We start from the raw sequence: 23,109 nt of genomic DNA, 5'->3' as shown, positions 1-23,109 counted from the left end.
AACAGCAAAACTCCATCTCAAAAAAAAAAAAAAAAAAAAAAAGAAGAATTACAGACCTAAATGAAAGAGCTAAAATGACCCTGGGATATGCAAAGCCTTCTTACCAAAAATACAAGTGACCAAAGACATCCTGACATCATCAAAATTCAAAACTTTTGTGCTTCAAAGGATACCACAAAGAAAGTGAAGACAACTCCAGACTGGGAGAAAATATTCGCAGATCATGTGCCTGATATGGGACTTATATGTAGAATATATGAAGAAGTTTTACAACTTCACAAAAAGACAAATTGCTGAATTTAAAAATGGACAGGCTAAACACAGTGGCTCATGCCTGTAATCCCAGTGCTCTGGGAGGCTGAGGCAGGAGGGTCACTTGAGGCAGGAGTTCAAGACCAGCCTGGGTAACATAGTGAGACCCCATCCCTACTAAACATTAAAAAATTATCTGAGCATGGTGGCATGAGCTTGTAGTCCCAGCTACTCAGGAGGCTGAGGTGGGAGAATCACTGGAGCCCAGGAGGTCGAGGCTGTAGCAAGCCATGACCACGCCACTGCCCAGTCAGGGTGACAGCAAGACCCTGTTTCAAAAAAGAAAGAGTCCCAAACTACTGCCTTGTGGGCCAAATCTGGCCTGCTGCCTGCTTTTATAAATAAAGTCTTATTGGAACACAGTTACACCCATTCATTTATGTATGTCTGTGGCTGTATTCCTGCAAGAACTGGAGTGTTAATAAATTACAAAAGAAACTGTATGGCCCGCAAAGCTGAAAATATCTGCTCTTCACAGAAAATGTTTGCCAGCCTCTGCTGTCAAGGAGTACAGTTGTGTTAGTATGTTGATCTTATGTTGCTAACGTCTTATTCTCTTGGGTTTTCTTTTTTTTTCTTTTTTTAGAGACAGGGTCTCAATATGTTGGCCACGCTGATCTCTTGAACTCCTCCTGAGTAGCTGGGACTACTGCAACTGGGTTCTTGGGTTTTTCTATGCAGATAATTTTACTCCTTTCTAATCTTTATACTACCTTTTAATTTACGCATCCTCGCTTATCTGTGCTGGCCACAGCCTCTGTGCAGTGTGTGGACGAGCAGTGATTTGGATCTTTGTCTCCCTCTGATTTTATCAAACCTCAAGTTTGTTTGTAGTGGATCGTGGTTGGACTCTGGTAAATGAAGGAGGTTGACTTCCTTCCTAGTTGGCTCGGAGCTTAGCTTTAGTTGTTAAATCCTAAACAGGGATGAGATCTATCTGGCCCGCTCCCGGCCCTTCATCTGCGAGCCTCTGTCCTCTTGCACGCTTGGTACCCGCAGCAGGGGGCGGCCCCAGACCTTCCTTCCATCCCTCAGGCTGCACTCAGCAACAGCTATATAACTGAATCTGCTGTGTGGCCCTAGATTTATTTTTAATTTCATTGGAATTTTAAATTGCTTTGTTTCTTCCGTCTTTTATTAGCATGAGTGGAAGCAGTGGCACCTGCAGGAATGCTGGTGGACGGCGGTTCACTTGGGCAGTAGCTCCAGCCTGTCAGTGTCCTGAGGATCTGTAGGGTGGGGGTGGGGTGAGGGTGGGAATTGGGGAAGAGCTGCTCCCTGATCCTCTTGGATGACAAGGCCTTCAAAGCTTCTCATCTATCATGAGCAATATGGGTGGCGGAGTTTCTTGCCCCCTTGTGGGCATGGATATTGTGGGAAAGAGGCTCCCGCCCCTGGGATGGGGGCAGGTGAGGTGTCTGGGTCAGCTGCTAGGCCCTGCAGGGTCCCCTCCTTCCATTCCTGTCTCCATATCACAGCAAAGGAAACTGAAGCACAGTCACTAACTTGTCCAAGACCATACATACACACCCCCATCAGGGCATAGCCCGTATTTGACCCCTAGACAGTCCCAAAGCTTGTGCCCTAGGGGTTCACGGGGATGGGGCAGCGTGGGCACGCTACCCTCAGCCACAGAAGAGCAGCCTGGGGCACAGAGAGGCCACATCACTTACCCAAGGTCCAGCTGAGGAGGGTGGGTGCTCATGTCTGCCTCCTGGGACAGCTGCCTTGGCTCCACCCTCCTTGGGACCCTTGGACAGGGACGAGGCCCAGTCCCTGAGTACCCCCATCTCGCCGCCGGCCCCCATGGTGCCCCTCTGGGGCTTCCGCACAGCCTGTATTTTTGGCAGCGTGTGACTCAAAGTTTGCATATTAACTCCATAATGGGAAAGTCAAATATTTATTAATTAGTGGGGAAGGCCCTGAGCAGTTGAGATCCACAGGCTGCTGGCCCAGGGGTAGGCAGGTTCCTTTGTTTTTCTGCAGGTCATTTTTTCCAGTCACCTAGGATAGGCCACGATAGCCTGCTGCCCAAACTCCCGGACGCACAGCTCACTGCAAACCACCTCCTCTGGCCCATCTGACCTTGGATCCCAGATAAGTGAACTGTGCCTCTTTCTGGTTCCCTGGCCATTTCTCAGCATACAGCCAGACCTCATCACAAGCTACTCTGATCCCTGTTTTATAGGAAAAGGGAGACAGGGGTCTCAGACTGGACCACCTCGTCCCCCTCAATTAAGCTTTTGACATTATCATCACAGAGGGCCAGAGCTGGGTGGCTTCTTAGGTCCACCTCATCTGAGCCCTTGTTTTACAGAGGGAGAGGGCCGAACCCACTCATCCAAGATCATTTTGCCCATAGCCTGGTCGAGAACTTTCTCCCTTGGTTGAAAACACAGCATGGCCCCAGGTCTGGTCACAAAGCCCTTCCTGTCTTGGTTCTGCCCAGGGACAACAGGGACAAGAGGAGAGATCTGGGCCCCTATCACCCAACAACCATGCCTAGGAGGAAAGGGCAGGAGCCTCCTTGGCTTAGCATCCAGGCACTGATTGGCAGCAGCAGGGCACCCAATTCAATTAGCTGCTTATCTCTCTTCCTGCCTTCCTGTTTCCCATGCTCTTCAATTATAGGCAGAGTCACTGTCTTTTCCAATAAGTGAAGAGATGTCAAAGGATCTGAATGGGCGGGGGAGGCAGGATGTCCTTGGTGATCATCCACACTCTCCTGTTCCGGCCTTGGAGCAGGAAGAAAGGGCCAGCACAGGTCATCAGGCCCAGCCCCTCCTCTAGCCATCTGGTAGCAGAGGGCAAGGGAGTCTTGACAGCTGGACAGTAGCAATCAAAGGTTAAAAGGCACAGACCCTTTGAGACAGTCCAGCCGGAATTTTTTTTTGCACGGATGCACATGTACAAAGATGTTCATTACAGGAATGTTTAGAATAGTGAGAGACTAGAAACAACCTAAATGTCCATCAAGGAAGGGCTGGTTAAATGTTACCATTTTTTATTCCTGCAGTGGAATACAGTGTAGCTGCTAAACGCCTGAACAAAAAAGAACAGGCTGCCAATAGTAGCAGAGATCAAGTAGGGCTAAGAAGCAGAAAAAAGGGCCACACCTGCAGATTTCAAAGTCAGCAGTGAACACTTTCCAAAAGTGAGGGGCATGCCCTGAGTACCAAATCTAAACCCCTTATTTGAAGCAGTGAAAGTAGGGGTTTGTCAGCTGGTGACAGGCTCTTCCCTTAGACCTACTTGGTTTAGAAGAGAAAAATAGGTGGAGTTACAAACCATATTTGCAGGAACCTGGGTCTGAGGAAAAAGAGGATAAATGAGCACACATACGGAAATTTTTAGTTAGCTCAGGACAGGGCCTGGCTTTTCCCTAAGCTGAAAATGGACTGGCAAAAACTCATTTCCTCCTACGTAATCTAAATCAAACCAGCATAGGGCCTAATAAAAATAATCTAAATTGAACCAGCATAGGACCTAATAAAAAATAGACTAAAAAATGAAAGCAAGGAAAAGCATAAGTAAATTCATGGTTGGCCAAAAACACTTCTCATCAGAAGGATATAGTCACAGAAGAGATGAAGATCATAGATAAGTATTTTATCAAGAAGGAAAAAATAGGCCGGGTGCGGTGGCTCAAGCCTGTAATCCTAGCACTTTGGGAGGCCGAGGTGGGCGGATCACGAGGTCAGGAGATCGAGACCATCCTGGCTAACCCGGTGAAACCCCGTCTCTACTAAAAAATACAAAAAACTAGCCGGGCGAGGTGGGCGCCTGTAGTCCCAGCTACTCAGGAGGCTGAGGCGGGAGAATGGTGTAAACCCAGGAGGCGGAGCTTGCAGTGAGCTGAGATCCGGCCACTGCACTCCAGCCTGGGCGACAGAGCCAGACTCCGTCTCAAAAAAAAAAAAAAAAAAGGAAAAAATGTAGTAAGCAGTTGTTTCTATAAAGCAAAAACACAAAGAAGATACACAAGAGCAGGAAAAAAAAAAAAAAAGCTTACTGCCCAAGTAAAGGGGGAAATAGAATGAGCACCGGAAAAAGAAAAAAAAAAAGGTGCAGAAAACATAGGGAAAAAAGTGAGCAACATAAAATGAGTCAGAAAGGTCTAATCAGAAAAAGCTACATAGGGAAGATAGGTGAAAGATAGCCAATATGTGCTTAACTGGAGTCCCCAAGGAAGGAAACTAAAATATAAGCCTCAGATCTGCATGCTGAAAGGGCACAGTACTGTGTTCCAGGGAAAATAGACTCTATATGGTCAACTCCAAGACACATCCTCGTCAAGTAACTGTACATGAAAGATATGCAAAGATCGAAATCAAACAGACGTGGGAAAATCAATCCACAGCTTCTCCATGGCAACATGCAATATTAGAAGACAGTAGAACAAAACCTACAAAATCCTCAAGCAAACAAAGTGAACCAGGAACTTGCTTTTTTTTTTTACAACTCACTCAAGTAGACCATTCTGAATGTGCAGAAACTCCAGGAGTATTGTTCGCATGAGGCCTTTTTTTTTTTTTTTGGAATATTTCATTTTTATTTGGATTTTTTAACCAAAGTGAATTTTTAAAAAATTTATTATTATTATTATTATACTTTAAATTCTAGGGCACATGTGCATAACGTGCAGGTTTGTTACATATGCATACTTGTGCCATGTTGGTGTGCTGCACCCATCAACTCGTCATTTACATCAGGTATAACTCCCAATGCAATCCCTCCCCCCTCCCCCCTCCCCATGATAGGCCCCGGTGTGTGATGTTCCCCTTCCCAAGTCCAAGTGATCTCATTGTTCAGTTCCCACCTATGAGTGAGAACATGCGGTGTTTGGTTTTCTGTTCTTGTGATAGTTTGCTAAGAATGATGGTTTCCAGCTGCATCCATGTCCCTACAAAGGACACAAACTCATCCTTTTTTATGGCTGCATAGTATTCCGAGGCCTTCTTAAGGAATATACTAGAGGACCAACTTCAGACAATGGGTGAACCAAGGCAAAAGATTTGGTAGTGAGCACTATTCTTATTAAAGAAACAAATGTGGGGATTGTGGTGACATACCAGATGCTCTGTTATAAGCCCTGAGAATACAGTAATAGCATTGCTAATAACGAACGAGAAAGGAAGGAGGAAAGAAGGGGACAGGATTATAAGTAGACTGATATCCTAGTCTTTATGTCGAACTCCTGGCTTCAAGTGATCCGCCCACCTTGGCCTCCCAAAGTGCTGGGACTGCAGGTGTGAACCACTGTGCCCAGCCTGATATCCTCATCTTTAATAGCTGGAATCAAAAGATATCATTAAAACTGATGTTAGATAATAGAGGTTTGAAAATATGAAGTGAACTCTACAAAAATGTTGTGGAGAGAAAAAGAAAATCTACCAATTTCATTGTTTTATTCCTCTTAGGGAAAATAATAGATACTATTCTAAAGAAATAGAGAATTAATGGCCGGGCGCGGTGGCTCAAGCCTGTAATCCCAGCACTTTGGGAGGCCGAGACGGGCGGATCACGAGGTCAGGAGATCGAGACCATCCTGGCTAACATGGTGAAACCCCGTCTCTACTAAAAAGAAATACAAAAAACTAGCTGGGTGAGGTGGTGGGCGCCTGTAGTCCCAGTTACTTGGGAGGCTGAGGCAGGAGAATGGCGTGAACCTGGGAGGCGGAGCTTGCAGTGAGCTGAGATCCGGCCACTGCACTCCAGCCTGGGTGACACAGCGAGACTCCGTCTCAAAAAAAAAAAAAAAGAAATAGAGAATTAAAGAATAGTTATACCACTAGAAAAAAGCGACTAACCTTCCTTATGATTAGTAGGTACACAAAACAAAGCAGAGAACACAAATCACACGGTTAAAGACTTTTTAGGACAATTTAAATAAAGCACAAATGACTGAACTAAGACCAGACATGTGTCATATCAATAAATGTAAATGGCCTAACTCTCCTATTAAAAGAAAAAAAGGGCATTCAGACTGGACCACAAAGCTTAATCCAACTCTATAGTATATGAGTCACATCTAAACAAAGTAATTCAGAAAAGTTGAAATAAAAGGATTGGCAAAGGTTTTAAGAAAAATGTGAATTTAAAAGACAGAGATTACCATTTTAATAGATAAAATTGAATCCTGGACTTTTTGGCCTGGATTCAATTTTATCTCTTCGGATATAATTCACTATGAAGATTTAAGGTTATTAATATCTATGCATTAAATAATATTGCATCACCATTCAAAAAGCCAAAGATACAGGTGCTACAGGAAGACATAGACAGGAACATGTTAGCAGTAGGTGTCTAGTTCCTTTCTCTATCCATGACAGTTAAGTAAGGATATAGAAAACCTAATAGCCTAATTAATGGGAGATGAAATTGGTATACACCAAACTGAATCCTAAAAACAAAGTGACTTTTTAAGTCCCCATAAAAAAATCCACAAAGCTTACAACAATTACCATAGGTTATATCGCGAAGAAAGTTTCAAAAAATTCCTAAAAAGTAGAAATAGTAGACAAGATTCTCTGATCATAAAAACACTACCACCACCTTAGAAGTAAAACACAAGGCTGGGCGCAGTGGCTCACGCCCATAATCCCAGTACTTTGGGAGGCTGAGATGGGCGAATCACCTGAGGCCAGGAGTTCGAGACCAGACTGACCAACATGGAGAAACCCCATCTCCACTAAAAATACAAAATTAGCCGGGCATCGTGGCAGGAGCCTGTAATCCCAGCTACTCGGGAGGCTGAGGCAGAAGAACCACTTGAACCCAGGAGGTGAAGGTTGCAGTGAGCTGAGATCATGCCATTGCACTCCAGCCTGGGCAACAAGAGCAAAACTCCATCTCAAAACAAACAACAAACAAAAAAACACACAAAACACCTACTATTTGAGTGGATGTGTGGGACTCAAATGAGTCTTAGGTTAAAATTTAAAATATCTAGAAAGTAATAATGAAAATACTACATACAATTCAGCAGTGCTCAGAGCCTTGTAGCCTGAATTTTTCCTTTTTTTAAAAAAACTAATGTAAAAATGTAACTCTCTAAGGGAAAAAAACTAAAAGCAGAAAGGTTTTAATAAAGATAAAAGCATAAATTAATGAGTTAGAAACCAGAAAAGGATAATTACTAATAAATAAATCCTAAAGATGAATCTTTGGGGAAAGGGGATAGATAGTATCATTAGCTAACTAACCTAATGAAAAACAGGAAATAGAGCACAAAATATACAATATAAGAAATAAGGGTGAACTCATCACTTAAGAGTTGTAAAAATTATTTAGTTCAAACTAATGCAAGTCAATCTGAAGACCTGGATAAAATGGATACTTTTCTAGAGAAACATAATTTACTAAAGTCATTCAAAAAGCAGTAGAACAATCAAACTAATTATTAGTGAAGAAATAGCATTATCAAAGAGCTACCCACTCACCCCAAATAACTGCACTAGCCCAAACAGGTTCATGGAGGATCAACCAAACTTTTAAGAACAGATAATTCCATGTCTATTTAAACTGTTCAAAGCAAAGAGAAAGAAGGAAAGCCTCTATTTTCTTCATGATGTGAGTGCAACATAGGAAAACCCAAACAAAATTGTTCCAAAAAAAGAAAACCAAAGAACAATCTCTTTGACGAGACTGAGGCAAAAATCCTAAATAACAAATCCAATCCAGCAATATATTATAAAGAAATGTTTTCCATGACCAACTGGGGTTTAATTTGGAATGCAAGGATAGTTCAATATTAAGAAATCTATTATTCATATTAATTCACAAATGGGAAAAAATGTGATCATAAACACTGAAAAGTCTTTCGGCAAAGTTCACCTTCCATTCTTGATTTTTAAAATCCTCAACAAAACAGGAATAGATGGAGACTTATTTAACCTGATAAACTATCTGCCCCAAAGCCAGAATTTGCTTAATGGGAAAATCTAGAAGCTACAAAGCAAGAATGTCTATTATCACCACTATTATTGTTTCATTGTTCCAGAAATAGTAGCCAACTATTAAATAAAATAAAGAAATTAAGGTATAAAACAAAATAGGGGGTAAATCTATCATCTGTAAACCATATGATAGAATAACTGGAAAACCCAAGCACCTAAATTGAAAAACTGTTAGGAACCAATAAAAGAATTCGGTAAGGTGGCAGAACTTAACAGCCTTCATATAAGCAACCTTCATTTGTGGAAGACAAGACTAGCTAAAAAAGCTAAACTATCCAGAAATAAACTTAACCAAACAATGTGCAAGATTTCAACCAGGCAAACGTTAAAACATTCCTGAGAGACATGAAAGAGAAGTGTATCATATTTTGGTGGGAAAGGCAGCATCATAAAAGTGTCATTTCTTCCTAAATTCATCTGTAAATGTAATGCAATCCCGGTAGAAACACAAATAGGATTTTTGTTTTGACCTAGATAAACTGATTCTATAGTTCAGACAGGAAAATAATAAAAGAGCCAAGGAAATTTGGGTAGAGGGTGAGAACAAGGAGCAACAACCTCTACCAAATACTAAAATGTACTACATGGCTGGGCACGGTGGCTCATGACTGTAATCCCACCACTCTGGGAGGCTAAGGTGGGCAGATCACCTGAAGTCAGGAGTTCAAGGCCAGCCTGGCCAACATGGTGAAACCCTGTCTCCACTAAAAAATACAAAAATTAGCCAAGTGTGATGGTGCGTGCTTGTAATCCCAGCTATTCGGGAGGCTGAGGCAGGAGAATCGCTTGAACCTGGCAGGCGGAGGCTGCAGTGAGCCAAGATTGTGCCACTGCACTCCAGTCTGGGAAACAACGAGACTCTGTCTCAAAAAAAAAAAAAAGTATTACAGGTTGAACACCCCAAATCTAAAATCCAAAGTGCTCCCAAATCTGCAAGTTTTTGACTGCTGACATGGCATTCAAAGGAAATGCTCATTGGAGCATTTCAGATGCTCAACTGGTATAATGCAGATTTTCCAAAATTCAAAACACTTTGGTCTCAAGCATTTCCAATAAGGGCTACTCAACCTGGATATATACATGCTGCAACACAGATGAACTTATGTTATTCTAAGTGAAAGAAGTCAGTCACTAGTCCAGAATAGGGAAATTGTAGAGAAAGGGGAGGGGGTTGGTGGGGAGAGATGAAATGACTGATGGGTGTCGGTTTTCTTCTCGAGGTGATGAAAATGTTCTAAAATTGACTGTGATGATGGCTGCATAATGCTGTGAATATACTAAAAATCATTGAATTGTACACTCCAAATTGGTGAATGGTATATGAATTATATTTCAATAAAGCTTTTTAAAACAACATAATAATTAAAACAGTATTGCACTGATACTTGAATGTATTTGGATCCATACCTCACACTTTGTACCCAATAAAATATAGGTCATACAGAGATCATACCTTTTTTTTTTTTTTTTTTTTGAGACCGAGTCTCACTCTGTCACCCAGGTTGGAGTGCAGTGGCGCTATCTTGGCTTACTGCAACCTCTGCCTCCTGGGTTCAAGTGATTCTCCTGCCTCAGCCTCCTGAGTAGCTGGGATTACAGGCGTGTGCCACCATGCCTGGCTAATTTTTGTATTTTTAGTAGAGACGGGGTTTCACTATATTGGCCAGGCTAGTCTCAAACTCCTGACCTCAGGTGATCCACCTGCCTTGGCCTCCCAAAGTTCTAGGATTACAGGTATGAGCCACCACGCCAGTCCTCATACATTTCTTAAAAACCATCAAAGGCCGGGCGCGGTGGCTCAAGCCTGTAATCCCAGCACTTTGGGAGGCCGAGACGGGCGGATCACGAGGTCAGGAGATCGAGACCATCCTGGCTAACACGGTGAAACCCTGTCTCTACTAAAAAAAAATACAAAACACTAGCCGGGCGAGGTGGCGGGCGCCTGTAGTCCCAGCTACTCGGGAGGCTGAGGCAGGAGAATGGCGTAAACCTGGGAGGCGGAGCTTGCAGTGAGCTGATATCAGGTCACTGCACTCCAGCCTGGGCGACAGAGCGAGACTCTGTCTCCAAAAAAAAAAAAAAAATCAAAGATCTATAAGAAACCTGGGGGAATTAAAAAATAATAATCTCAGCCTGAGGAAGGACTTTCTAAATATGATCCAAATTTTGCTTTCTAAGTAAAATCCAAAGGCCATAAAAGGATAAGTCTCACTTCCCCAACAAAATTCCTCCATGGCAGAATCAAAAACAACCAATTTGGGGAAAACATCTTCAACTCATAGCACAGACAGAGGTATGATTCCATCACATACAAATATACAAATAGCTCCTACAAATCAAAAAGGACAAAACCCCCCCCCACCCCCCCCAAAAAAAAAGGAGCCAAGGAGATAAGTAGATTAGTCAAAGGAAAAACAAATGGCATAGACACAAAAAGATACTCAACTTCATTCATATAAAACTAAGTTAAAACTACATGGTAGCCAGGTGCAGTGGCTCACGCCTGTAATCCCAGCTGATCAGGAAGCAGAGGCTGGAGGATGGCGTGAGGCCAGGAGTTTGAGATTAGCCTGGGCAACACAGCTAGACTTTGTCTCCCTAAATAAAACAAAACAAAATAAAACCCACACTGTGATCCTATTTTCACTGCTCAGGTGAGCAAAACCTAAAAGTGTGATATGATGCTGTGATGGTGAGGGGTGGGGAACAGACCCTCACACCACAATGTGAGGTGTCCACAGATACACCATCTAAAGATGTCCATCAGACCACAGCTATCAAAATGCCACACACACATCCCTTTGACCTGGTATTTCCACGTCCAAAAATGTACCCTGCAGTTTTATCCACATCCTCGTGACACATCCAGGGTTTACCGCTGCACTGCTTGTAATGGCAACAGGTCAGTTACAGTCTAAATAGAGGACTGGCCAAATAAATTATGGGCCACCCCTGCTAGAGAAACTATGCAGCGAAAGAATGAGGAAGCTCTTTAGAAGCTGACATACAGAATAGATGACAAAGGGAAACAGTGAGGTGCAGGATAGTGTGTAAAATATGCGTCTCCACACGTATTTGCTGGGACGCCTATAAAACATCTAGAAGGACACCCAGGAAGCTGACGACATGGACTCCCTCTGCGAGGGAAGCGGGTGGCTGGCTCAGAGGGAGGCTTTTGTCTATATACCCCTTCCTTCCTCCGAGTGTTGGATAACATGAATGTGTTCCCTTGTCTAAAGATAAATATTTAAAAGAATATTTTCACATTGTAAGCATCATGCTAAACGGCAACAGATCCTGGGCTATAGGACAGAAGCAATAGGGAGGGGTGGGGACTGCGGTGACCTGGAGACAGACATCCCTTTAAAAGAGGCAGTCATTCAGCTCTAGTCATATCTACAGTACAGGCACACAGGCCTATGTTACCAGAGCCTCTGTTTTTGTTTTTTTTTAAGAGATACTAGAAATCCAGATTTTAATGCAAATCTCCATTTCTAAGTACTTCATTAAAAAAGAAATTATGATAGCTAAAATTAACCAAATCAGAGTGTTTGGGATCCTGGTCCTAGATAGTGAGAACAGACCCCTGGTCACCAGGTCCAGCTCCCACTGAAAAAGCAAGGCCAGAGAGGGAAGGAAACGCCCAAGACCACACAGCTGAGGGGCCTCAAGCGGGAACCCCATTCTGTATTTTTTGTTTCCATGTCATTCTACTTTAATGGTGGTAAGGGAGACAGACACGGCGAGATAATAGTGGTGAAGCTGCAGAGGCCGGGTTGGGGCATGGTGATGGTGGTGGTCAGAAGAGGCTGCTGGGAAGGAGGTCAAGCCAGAGTTGACAGTCTTGCTCCACGGGAGCTGGCCAAAGGAGTGGGTGTCATTTTGGAGAGCGAGACCAGGAAGGCAGCACAGCCGTGGCCAAGGCCTGGGGGCCTAAGAAAGCATACCGACTTTCCGACAGGGCCATGGTGGGTGAACGTCCTGGGGGGTAAATGGCGTTCTCTGCCCGCGACCTGCCCTGCAAAGGCTGGGGAGGCATCCTACTCACACTTGCGCAGCTCCAGGCTCTTGCTCGGGCGGGCCAGGTGTTGGCCCGGGGGGTTCTGGGTCCTCTGCAGACAGGCCAGCATGGCTGAGCTGGGGGTCCCCAGTGGGGCACGCTCTGCGGCAGGGTCCCTGCAGGAGGAAGATGGGGTGCTCTGTCACTTGGGGGCTGCTCCATGTTCGCCTCCCCCCATTCCCCACTGGGAGTCTCCCTGCAACCCTGAAGAACATCAGAGACTCTCAAAGCAGACACCCTTTTCCCTTATTTGACCAATGAGGGGACCAAGGCCTGAGGCATCAAGAGGCCCATCTGTGGCCTCACGGGAAGGGACAGAATCCAGGGCTCTTGAGTGGGGGTTGGACTGATGGATCAGACATGCCCTGGCCCTGCTGGCGTATGGGTCACCTGCTCTGGGGCCTGCCTTGATGTCCCCAACTGGGTCAGATCCTCACTCCCGCCATGCCCCGCAGTAGGCTGTCCTTCCAGCTGGTGGTGGCTCCCTGTAAGCAAGTCAGCCTGAAGACCCCACCTGGTCATCCTGGGCGTCTACCCAGAGGGGTGCTCGGGAAATGCCAGTGGGTACAGGGGTGTCCCAGCTTACTGCAGTACTGGTCTGTCCTCCCGCCCAGGGTATTCTCACAGCCCCCTGGAGGGGAGATGTCAGGATGGCATCATTGGGAGAACAAGGGGCTCTCGAACCTTGATCCACACTGCACTCTGAGCCCAGCCCTCATGGGCCACCAAGGCTGCTCTGACCTGAGATCCCTGTCGCTGCCTAAGTTCCTTACCCTGAATGGGAAGGGCAGAGGCCTGTGCCCCTCAGGGCAGCAGCTCAGATGTGGCTGCACACAAGACCGTGTGGTACCTCCCCCCACAGCCAGAGCCTGACATTCACATGGACACTCGCCTTCAGCGTCCCCAAACCCACTCTCCTGCAGAGAACGTTTCAGGACGCCCAGGCACATTCCTGAGAGCCCGAAGCCCCTGAGTAGCAGGGTCAGAGTGGGTCTGCCTGTGAGGCCCCCATGGGAGCATGGTGGTGAGAGCTTACCTAGAGGTCCCTTCCTCCCTTCTTGCTAAGGAGAAGGCAGGTCTCAGGGTAAGCGCAACCTTGGACACCCCTGATGTCCATCCACCTGGGCACCCTGTCCCCGCCACCTCCTGACCACCCCCCCAGTCCTGAGCAGCCAAGCTAGGTCACCTCAATCTTCATGTTGATTTTAAAAAAGAAGAAAGCAGAGGGGGTGTGTGCTGAAGGGGAAGAAAGGGAAGTTATTTAATACTGAACAGGTGTCTGGAGTCCTAAATTCTGCTGCTTGCTTCTAATAATGAAGTATTCATGAGGAAAAGCCTTTTTTCACTACTTTCTTAAGATACTAATTTCACAACAAGCTCCTTGTTACGGCGCAATTATTCCAATCTTGTATTTCCCGGAGACGGTTGCAGCCTCCCGTCTGTCCTGGCCTCTCGGTAAATGAAAGACAATCGCGTAACCACCTTTCATTATGCCCTATTTTACTTTCAGCAAAGGTACCCTGAAAGAAATGATTTCCTCTGAAAGGGACTTTTATTCAGTTTCAAAACCAATTTTCTCCTATTACTGTCTCAAAAAAAAAAAAAAAAAAAAAAAAAAAAAAAAAAAAAAAAGAGCGAGAGACAGAGAGAAAGTGGGGGACAGAGGGGAGGGGAGGTGATTCTCACCGCCCCCTCCCCAGTCGCCAGCCTTAACACAGAGACGCAATAAAAGCTGCAGTATCCACTTCCCGGCTTTGATTTCTGGTAATTTTAAAATAGGCCATTACAATCAGGCAGAAATTATACAGTTTAAAAAGGGAATGAAGTGGGGCTTATTGCAGGGATGAAAGTCCTTGACTGCAGGAAGGCAGTGCTGCTCTTCTCCTCGGGGATGTGGGATGTGAGCAGGTGGCGGAAGCAGGCCTGACTCGGGCCCGCCATCACCACAGCCTTGGACACCAGCCCTGGAGGACACGCTGTGCATGTGGACAGGGAGGGCTGGGTGTGCACACACACTCTGGTACACACTCACCTATGTACGTATGTGTTTGCTGCATGGCATGTTCCTCTGCACTTACAGGCACCCTCTCACGCACACACAGGTGGTCTATGGGGACTCACAATCGTGTGCAACCTGGAAGGTAAGAGGCCTGTGACAACCTCCCTCACCCTTGCCCAGCCTCTTTCTGTGGCTCCTGCTCCAGTGCAGAGTCCATCTCTCGCTGCTGACATATGGGTTGGAGGAAAGGAGGGAGATCCAGAGAAAGCCAGTCCAAGACCTCTCCCTCCACAGATGGGAAACTCAAGCCACAGGGGGCAGTGGCCTGCTAGGGCTGCCAGGCAGGGAGTGGCTGGGTGCACTTACCCCCTCACCACTAAGCTTGGCTGCACCCAGGTCAGTAAGGAGGGAGATCAGAGGCTGGTGCCCTGTGGAAACCTGGGTTGGAAGCCTGGAACCTCCCTGACTCCCAGCACATGCTGTGTGACCCCGGCTGGGCTAATGACCCTCTCTGGCCTGTAACAGTGGCTCCATGATCCCTATGGGTACTCCCAGGTCACTTTCTTCCAGAGTCCTGGCCATGCCCAGTCCTATCTCCAGCCTTTTACCCGGTGCCAGGGGTCCAGAAGTCCAGCCCTTCTCTATGTGCACTAGTGCCTCTTGGGCCATACATTCCACATGCTTTGCAGGTGAAAAAGGGTGGGCTGGGGGCTGCAATTGTTGGGGGAGGGGCAGGTCGCCTATTCCGGAGCCTCCTGGGACCCCATCAGCTCCCTTCCCAGGGGGGCTTTGGTTGTCAGGTGCTCTTATGGTAGATGCTAGGCAGTTCTGGAGCTGAGAGAGGTCACCCAACTGAGCTCAGGGCGCGGGGGTTTCCAAGGTGCAATGGTGTCCAAGTGTAGGCCTCAGCTTTGGCTCAGCTTCACCAGGCAGTTGCCTGCATCCTCCCATTCCTTGCTTCTGGAGGGCTACAGGCAGCCTGAGAGATGCTCTTCACTTGAAGAAGAGGGACGTTTTTCTCTCTGAACCCCCAGTTCCCCCAACTCACTGTCCATTCTTCCAGGAACCCTGTGTCCTGCCACTGGGGGCACATGGCAGGGTAGTGGGGTGTCCTAGAAGGGAAGTGGAGAGGGGACCACCACCTCCAACTCCTGTATCATCCCTATCATCTGCAACCAAGACAGTCACATCCCCCTCCTTGGCCTTAAAACCTCTCTAGCCCCGGCGTGGAGCCCAGCCCTCTTTGCCCACCACACCTCCTCTCTCTCACGGCTACCCCTGGCCCTCCTTCCAGCCAGGCTGCCTCACACCTCCAGTCCTCTGTCCCTGCTGGTTCTCCTGCCTATGGCACCATGACCCTGATCCATTCGAACTCAGATCTGTCTTCAGACCCTTGCTCACCCGTCCCTTCCTCTAGATATCCAGCATTTCTGCTCTAATTACACCGAGGTGTAACTGCCAACTTTCACATCCCTCTCCCTCCACTGGACTGTGTTTCTTAGGGGTAGGGACCGTGTGTTATTTGTCTGTCTCTCCCCAGTCCCTGGCAAGAGTAATCATTTAATAAATAAGTGTTGAATGAATGGCCGAATCAATGAATTGGTTATTGTCCAATAAAGTGACCTAGGCCCAGAGAAGCCAAGTGTCCCAAACAAGGTCACACAGCAAGGCAGGGACAGGACTGAGGCATATGCCTAAGACACTCATGTTCTTTCTGTGACCCTACCTTGCCCCCTCCCTGCCTGGCATCATCCCATCTGCCGGAGGCCAGCCTCTCAGAGCCCCCACCTGGACTCATTACCCCCCTGGCCAAGCACCATCCAGGGAGTGCTGTTCATTTTGAAACCCTATCTGCAAATCAGACTGTTTATAAGCTCAAGGTCTTTTGTGACTTTAATAAAAAAGGAGGGGGGCAGGGAGGGGGAAAATGTCGCATGCCTCAATGATTAGAATGCTTGGCACCTTCCCTGACATGGGGGCTGATAAGACGCCTTATCTCGGAGACACCCGAGGAAAAGGTCCCCTCCACCAGATAACGCCCCCAGCTGTCGATGTGTCCTTTCATAGCTGAGGATTTAGATAAAGGAAATGTGACAGGGGAGGGGAAAGGAAGGAAGGAACTTTCCAGGTCCGAGGAGGAATTGAGTCTGTGATGCTCGCCTTAGCAGAACAATGAATGGGAGAAGGCTGTCTCTATTTTTATGGAAAGAATAGGGAATTGGGGCCTTGGGCTCTGCCTGCCTTTTGTCATCTTGCCCTCGCCTGTCTGGCTGCAGGGGGCATCAGGGAGCCCACGGGTCAGTGGGAGGGGAAGCTCTGAAACAGCAATATGCAATTGGGGGCTCAATACAGTCAGCATGCAATTGGGGCTCTTAACAGTGGTGAGCATGTATTGACTGACCTCTGTGCCAAGCCCATGCACCTCCTCCTCGTGGCCTCTGTGGCCCCATTTCACAGCTTAGGAAATGGCCAGAGAGAGGAAGCAATCTGTGCAAGGTCACATAGCTTTTAGATAGCAGAGCCCAAGGATGACAGTGCCAGTCAGACCCTCAGCCCCACACTGTCCAGCAGTTCCATCGTGGTTGGGTGCCCGTCAGCCCTTAGCTCCCAGTCAGCTGGGCAGGGAGGGATGGAAGCAAGGGTCTACTTCTCCCCAGGACCCAAATCCATTTTGATTCTACTGTGGGAGGGGCTGGGATCACAGAAGCAACGGGTGAGAGGAGGGGAAGGGCTCCCAGAGTCCACTTATTCATCCCATAAACATTCAAGGAGCGCAACTCATGAGGCCGGCATTGGGCAGAACACTGAGATGAGTAAAGCCCAGGCCTTGCTTCTTACCCACCCATTCATTCATTTAGGCAGCAAACACTTCCCAAACATCTTTTGGGTGCCAGCCCTGTGCCATGTACTGGGAGAATGGAAATTACTCAAAGTGTCCTGCCAGAAAGGAACATCTGGCCAGAACTGACCTCCCACTAAAATGTATGATCTTGACCTCTCTGCCTCCAGCATTTTCCTGATGTGGCAGGCATCTGGAACTTTCACGTGTCCGCAGGTCAGCAGTCTGCCCCTTGCCAGGCTGGGCTGACCCCAAGGCAGAATAGGAGGACACACCTGACTTCACAGCAGGGCCCTGAGGCTGTGACCCCGGGAAAGCCATGGGCTGCGCCCCTCTGAGCCCCCATCTCCTCCTCCACCTCCAATCCCTAGAGCTACCTACTTGGCTTCTGTGGCTCCATTCAAGGCCAAAGCCTAGCTGTGACCTGGAGGGGAAGGACATGCCAGGCCCTTCCTGGTGTCCAACAGGACTAGTTCAGAGAAGAGAGCTGGCCCCAGAGGACTCTGGGTTGTACCTGCCAGGCAGGGGCACAGTGAGAACTGGGGCTCTCACTGACTGGGTGACCTGGAGAAGTCACAGCACCTCTCTGAGTCTGTTTCCCAAATGAACCTTTATGGGGAGTGGATCAGCTGATAGTATGACGGCCATCTAGCTTGGACATAAGAGGATGCGACCATTTATTTTTCAAACTTAATCCAGTTGTGTGCAAGGCGTGGGGCGGTCCCTGACCTGTGGGCACACAAAGGGGCTCTAGATGTAGCCCTTGTCTTTGAGGGACTTAGAATCTCAAGCAGGGACAAGACAGGAAGCTGGCAAAACTCAGCAGTTCATGCAAGGAGTAGAGTAGATGGTTCAGACTCTGAATTTCCTTTCAGGAAGTGAATGAGATGCCGGCCACTCCTCAGGGCCTTGCAGCCTTCCTGGGGGTGGTGGCAGGATAGGTGGGTGGTGAGGGAGCCCTCTCACAATTCTCACCTCCATCCCTTTGGCTGTAATTCAAGTCTCTTCACACTGCCTGGCCACACAGCCTGCCCCAAAGGCAGACAGGAGCCTGAAGTGGTGGTGGGAGGCCCAAGGCCCGGGGAAGAGAATGAATGCTGGATTGGGAATACTGGGGTCAGACCCTGGCGATGTGGCCCTAAATGGGTCACTTCTCTGTGTTGGTCCCTAGCACCACGAGCTGAGCAAGAAGAAAGCCCCAGAAAGTCCAGTCCTCTCTAAATAGTGAGGGGCAGTAAACCTGCTTCTGGCCAGGACAGAAGAGTGGAGGGACCCTTGCCCAGCCCAGGAATGTCCTCAGGAATCTAGGTGCAAGCTTCCCCCAATCCCCTGTGGGAATCCCACGATACGAAGATCTACTGTCTGTCTCTTTCCTCTCCTCTGTCTACATCTCTGTCCCTAGCTCCATCTGCCTCCTGTCCTGATGCCTCCCTTCTCCTTCCTGCTTTCTTTCTCCCTTCCTGACCCCTCTCCCTTGCTCCTTCCTCTCTCTCCCACCCCACTTGTCTCAGCAAGGCAGCCAGAGTGGAAGCCCATCCCCACCTCCCTCCTGCCGATCCCTCCCCCATCTCTGTTCTGAGCCGGAGGCCTTCCAAGGGACCCTGTTAATAATTAAATGTTAATCTAAAAAGCAATTTGAGCTGCGGCTAGGCAGATCTGGTTAGAGATTACATTAGCATGGAGGAGGCGAGGGTAATTTTCTTTAACCCCTCTCCTGATCTCTCAAGCCGGGGATTCTTCAAGTCACACCGGCACTGCTGATTAAACTGGCACAGGGCTTGGCTGTGGATAAGGGGCCTGTGAAAAGTGATTATTTCCCACTGCCATTTGGGCCTCAGCACCAGAAGGGAATTTTTACATTTTTTTTTTTAAGGTTGGGGGTTGGGGAGGGACTGTCCCCTTGAATAGGAGGCCTCATCTTCTGCCAGGATTACCACTGTATCCACCCCCCACCCCCCACCAGCAGGCCAGGGGCTCTCTAAAATGCTGCGAATCTGGTCACAGAGCATACCTGGCTCTTTGGTTCCCAGAACAAAGATGCCCATCCCCTGCCTGGCTCCAACACCCCTCCATTGTGCCTGGTTCTGGGCTGGGCACTGGAGCCAGAGATGCCAGTAGTTCTGAGCCAAAGGGGAGACCAAAAAGTAAAGTGACAATCACCAGTTCTGACTGACAGCCAGAATCCTGAGGTGGGCTTCCCTCTGCACAAGCCTCTCACCGGCATGCTTGCAGGCTTTTGCCCATGCAATCCCAAGAGCTAGAAAGGGCTTTTGAGCAGTTCTTCCTGGCTCTCTACCCCTTAAAACTCTACTCGACCTTCAATTGGAGTCCGGGTTCCTGAGGGCTTCTCCAAGACATACAAGGTGCATAATAAATGTTTGATGAATATCAAATGACTGGAGTCCCACGTGGCTCTCCTTGATCCTTCCTCTATGGGTTCAAGGTGCTATAGCTGAGCACAGGGACCCTCAGAAAAATGTCTCCTGAACAAAGGATGGGCAAGAGGCTGTCCTGGGGAGTCGGGGCAGGGCGGGCCTCAGGAAGTGTCCTACTGGGACACAGGGCTGGGGTCTGGGGGTGGGTGGCCATTCCTGGGCCTGTCAGCACCACGGCCAGCTCCCAGCGCAGGAGCCCTGGAGAAAGGGGCGGGGCACAGCCTGAGAGCATAGTGATGTCAGTCGCCATGGGAACTGACAACTGCAATGTGCCTCCATCAGCACTCCAACCACTGGGGATGGCATGACAGATTAAGCACCAACTATGTGCCAGGCCAGGCCCTGTGCTAGATGCTGGGGCAGTGACAGACCCTGAGTGGATGGGAGGCATCAGAGGGGTAATCACAAGGCAGGGAGACAAGCGGTAGCCATGATGGGGTCACCCTACCTGGCCTGGTGGTGGGGGGGGTCAAGATGGAAGGACACACCAGCTGCCTCAGACCGTGTCTGTCCCCGACTTCACATCCGGATGTGTGTGCTTTATAACTTAACTCTGTGAGCTTGGGCAAATCCCTCCCTCCTCTCTGAGCCTCAGTTTCTGCATCTGCAAAAGGGGCTAATTCCTTACAACGAAGTGCCAGGGTCCTTGTGGTAGCTGCCTAAGTGGTACCCGTTGTTAGCACTGTTTACAGTTGTTATTAACAGGTAAGTAGGAAAAAGCCAGCGAAAGGGGAGGATCCCACAGAAGGGACTGCACAGGCCACCACATGGAGACTTAAAAGAGGAGCAAACAGAGAACATGAAGGTGCTCCAGGCTGCTGGAGAGCAAACCCTCCTGGTGAGTCATTGAGAGCACCTCATCTATGCAGGGCCAGGCAAGGACCCCCCACCAACCTCACGGCGGGGAGATCTGTTTCCTCTGCACTAGTGCTGGTTCAGGACAGGGATTCAGAGAAGGTGCTGGGAGGAGGGGCAGTCATTGCCACTGGCAACGGGCCTGGCTGGCCCTCTCCCAGAGCCACAGACCTCTGAGGGGCAGTTTTACTCTTTCCGGAGAGCCAGAGATCCCAAGGTGCAAAGTTTGGAGCAGGGGCAGGCTGAGCCTCTGTTCTCCCAGTTCCAGCCTTGGCTCTTTAATTAAAATTGTCAGTCAAGTAAGACTCCATCGTCACCTTCCAGCAAAGAGGGAGTGGGGAGATCTGAGAATCGATACTGAACAGCTTCAGTACTACGATGCCATAATGGGGCTGGGAGCTCAGCCGAAAGACCCCCGCCCAGTTTTTTTTTTAGAGGTGGTCCTAGAATCTCTCTGGGGAAACAACACGGAAATGGAGACCAAAAGAGGGAAGGAGGGATGCCACCAGATGACACTGGGATCCCGGAAAATGGAACACTGTGTGCAACGGGCAAAGGTAGGACCCACAGTGGAGATGGGAGGGGCCCGGTATCTCCAGCCTTCCTCCTACCTATCCCCCCAGTCCCTGCACCCACAGTTCAGGGTTAAAGCAGGCAACAGGGAAGGAGAAAAATCTAATAGTAAGAGCAATAATAAGAGCTAGCTTTTATTTTTAGTGTTCTCCATGGGCTCAGTACTTTACAGACATCACCTCATGTAACCTACGCCACAACCGGGAGAAAGACATGATTGGCGCTGTACCCACAAGGAAACAGAGAGGGAAAGGAGCTGTCCAGGGCCACGGGGCTGGTTGGTTGGTGGAGCAGGCAAGAAAGTCCCACGGAAGAGGTTGGCCTGGGCCAGATGGGTTTGAGGATTCAGGTCGCAAGGGACAGGGAGGAAGAAGACCGGGTCCGTGTGCAAGAATGGCCCAAGAATGTTTAAAAGATGAGAGTGGCCCAGGTCAGGGGAGGAGAGTGGACAAAAGTGACAGGCAGGGGCTGACCTTAGCTTTTAGCCCAATGCTAAGATCAGTAGATGCTTCTGGGGGTCAGGCTGGGGCAGAAATGAACTGAGCCTTTGAGGCAGGGGTTAGGAAACAGGACAGGACACTCGGCCCAAATGACAGCGCCATCACTCCACATCCCAGAGTTCATGAGCTCTCTCAATATTTGTTTTATTTAAATCTCCAAGAGTCAAACGCCACTCACCACCTATATGTGGACTAGTCTCCAGCTTTCCACCTCTTCTGTGAGTGAGGGTAGAGGGGTGTCATGTCTCTAACTCCTCCTATGGTCAGGGAGCTCCCTCCATGTCATCCAGCCACAGGCACTCTGATTTAGAAAGTGCTGGAGCCAGACCGCCTGGGTTCAACCCCCTCCCCCTGTCATAGCCTAGCGGCTGATGGTTAACTCTGGGGAATTTTCTTTTTCTTCTTTGTGCTTCTCTGTATTTCTAATTTTTCCACAATGAACTAGCATCACTTCTTTTTTCTTTTCTTTTTTTTTTTTTAAAGAACTTTTCAAAAGGGATTTCAACCTCTGACCACCTGGAGACAGGAGACTAGCGCTCATTGTAAATGCACTGACATGACAGGGAACAGCTGCTGGGGAGGTGGAGACGGGTCGGGGGAGAGACAGGAAGCCCCAGCGGCTTGGAAATCCAGGAGCCACAGGAAGCAGTGAGCTTTCTGCAGAGCCAGATCCGGTGGAGCCAATTCACCAGCAGGTCCCGGCAGTGACTCTTCTACAACAGATTCCTGCCCGTCCCTGTGCCCCATCATCCCCCTGCCACCAATCTCCACCCCATGGGAGCCAGACCAAGCCTTTCTGTGTGTAGCACACATCTCTCCCGCTTAGAGCTCACTTACTGGCTTCCGTGGCATTTTGTTTCTTTTTTAGAGACGGGGTCTTGCCCTGTCACCCAGGCTGGGGTACGGTGGCATGATCATGGCTCACTGCAGCTCACTCCTGGGCTCAAGTGATCCTCCTGCCTCAGCCTCTCAAGCAGCTGGGACTACAGTCTGGCACCACCCCACCCAGCTCATTATTTTTTGTAGACATGGGATCTCGCTATGTTGCCCAAGCTGGTCTCGAATTCCTGGCCTCAAGCAATCTTCTTACCCCAGCCTCCCTAAGTGCTGGAATTATAGGTATGAGCCATTCCGCCAGTCTTCCGTGGCATTTCTAACAATATCCTTGAAGGACCGGTGTGAATCCCTTTCCCAATGTGTATCTGCACTGTCCCTGTCCCGTGCTGATTCTGCTCAGACACACTGGCTTTCTTTCTGGTCCTCTCACAGGCCAACACCGGCCCCACCCCAGGGCCTTTGCACTTATGGTTTTCCCTCTACCTAAATATCCTACACCACTGCTGTCTGATAGAAATATGTAATAACAGGAGCCTCATATGTACTTGTAAATTTTCTAGCAGTAACAGAGGAAATTACATTTAATATATTTTATTTCACCCAATAGATCCAAAATAGTATCACTTCAATGTGTAATCAATATTAAAATTAATTCCTGAGATATTTTATGTTCTTGTTTTTATTCTAAGTCTTTGAAACCTGGGATGGATTTTACGCCAATAGGACATCTCAGTTCAGTTC

At 48.2% G+C, this 23,109-nt stretch overlaps 1 protein-coding gene across 1 annotated transcript in view; it reads right to left on the bottom strand.

Moving 5' to 3' along the window:
- The window catches only part of FAM222A (family with sequence similarity 222 member A), a 56,472-nt gene that overhangs the window by 14,062 nt on the left and 19,301 nt on the right, over positions 1–23,109 (bottom strand). The window contains exon 2 of the mRNA XM_008004643.3: positions 12,319–12,446. Within this exon, the coding sequence (XP_008002834.3) occupies positions 12,319–12,400 (82 nt within the window). The 5' untranslated portion in view covers positions 12,401–12,446. The remainder of the gene's footprint in view (positions 1–12,318; positions 12,447–23,109) is intronic.

Source organism: Chlorocebus sabaeus, chromosome 11 (assembly GCF_047675955.1).
Source record: "Chlorocebus sabaeus isolate Y175 chromosome 11, mChlSab1.0.hap1, whole genome shotgun sequence".
Taxonomy (NCBI): domain Eukaryota; kingdom Metazoa; phylum Chordata; class Mammalia; order Primates; family Cercopithecidae; genus Chlorocebus; species Chlorocebus sabaeus.
Note: the sequence above shows the minus strand (reverse complement) of the source record. Positions and strands in the feature narration are given on the sequence as shown.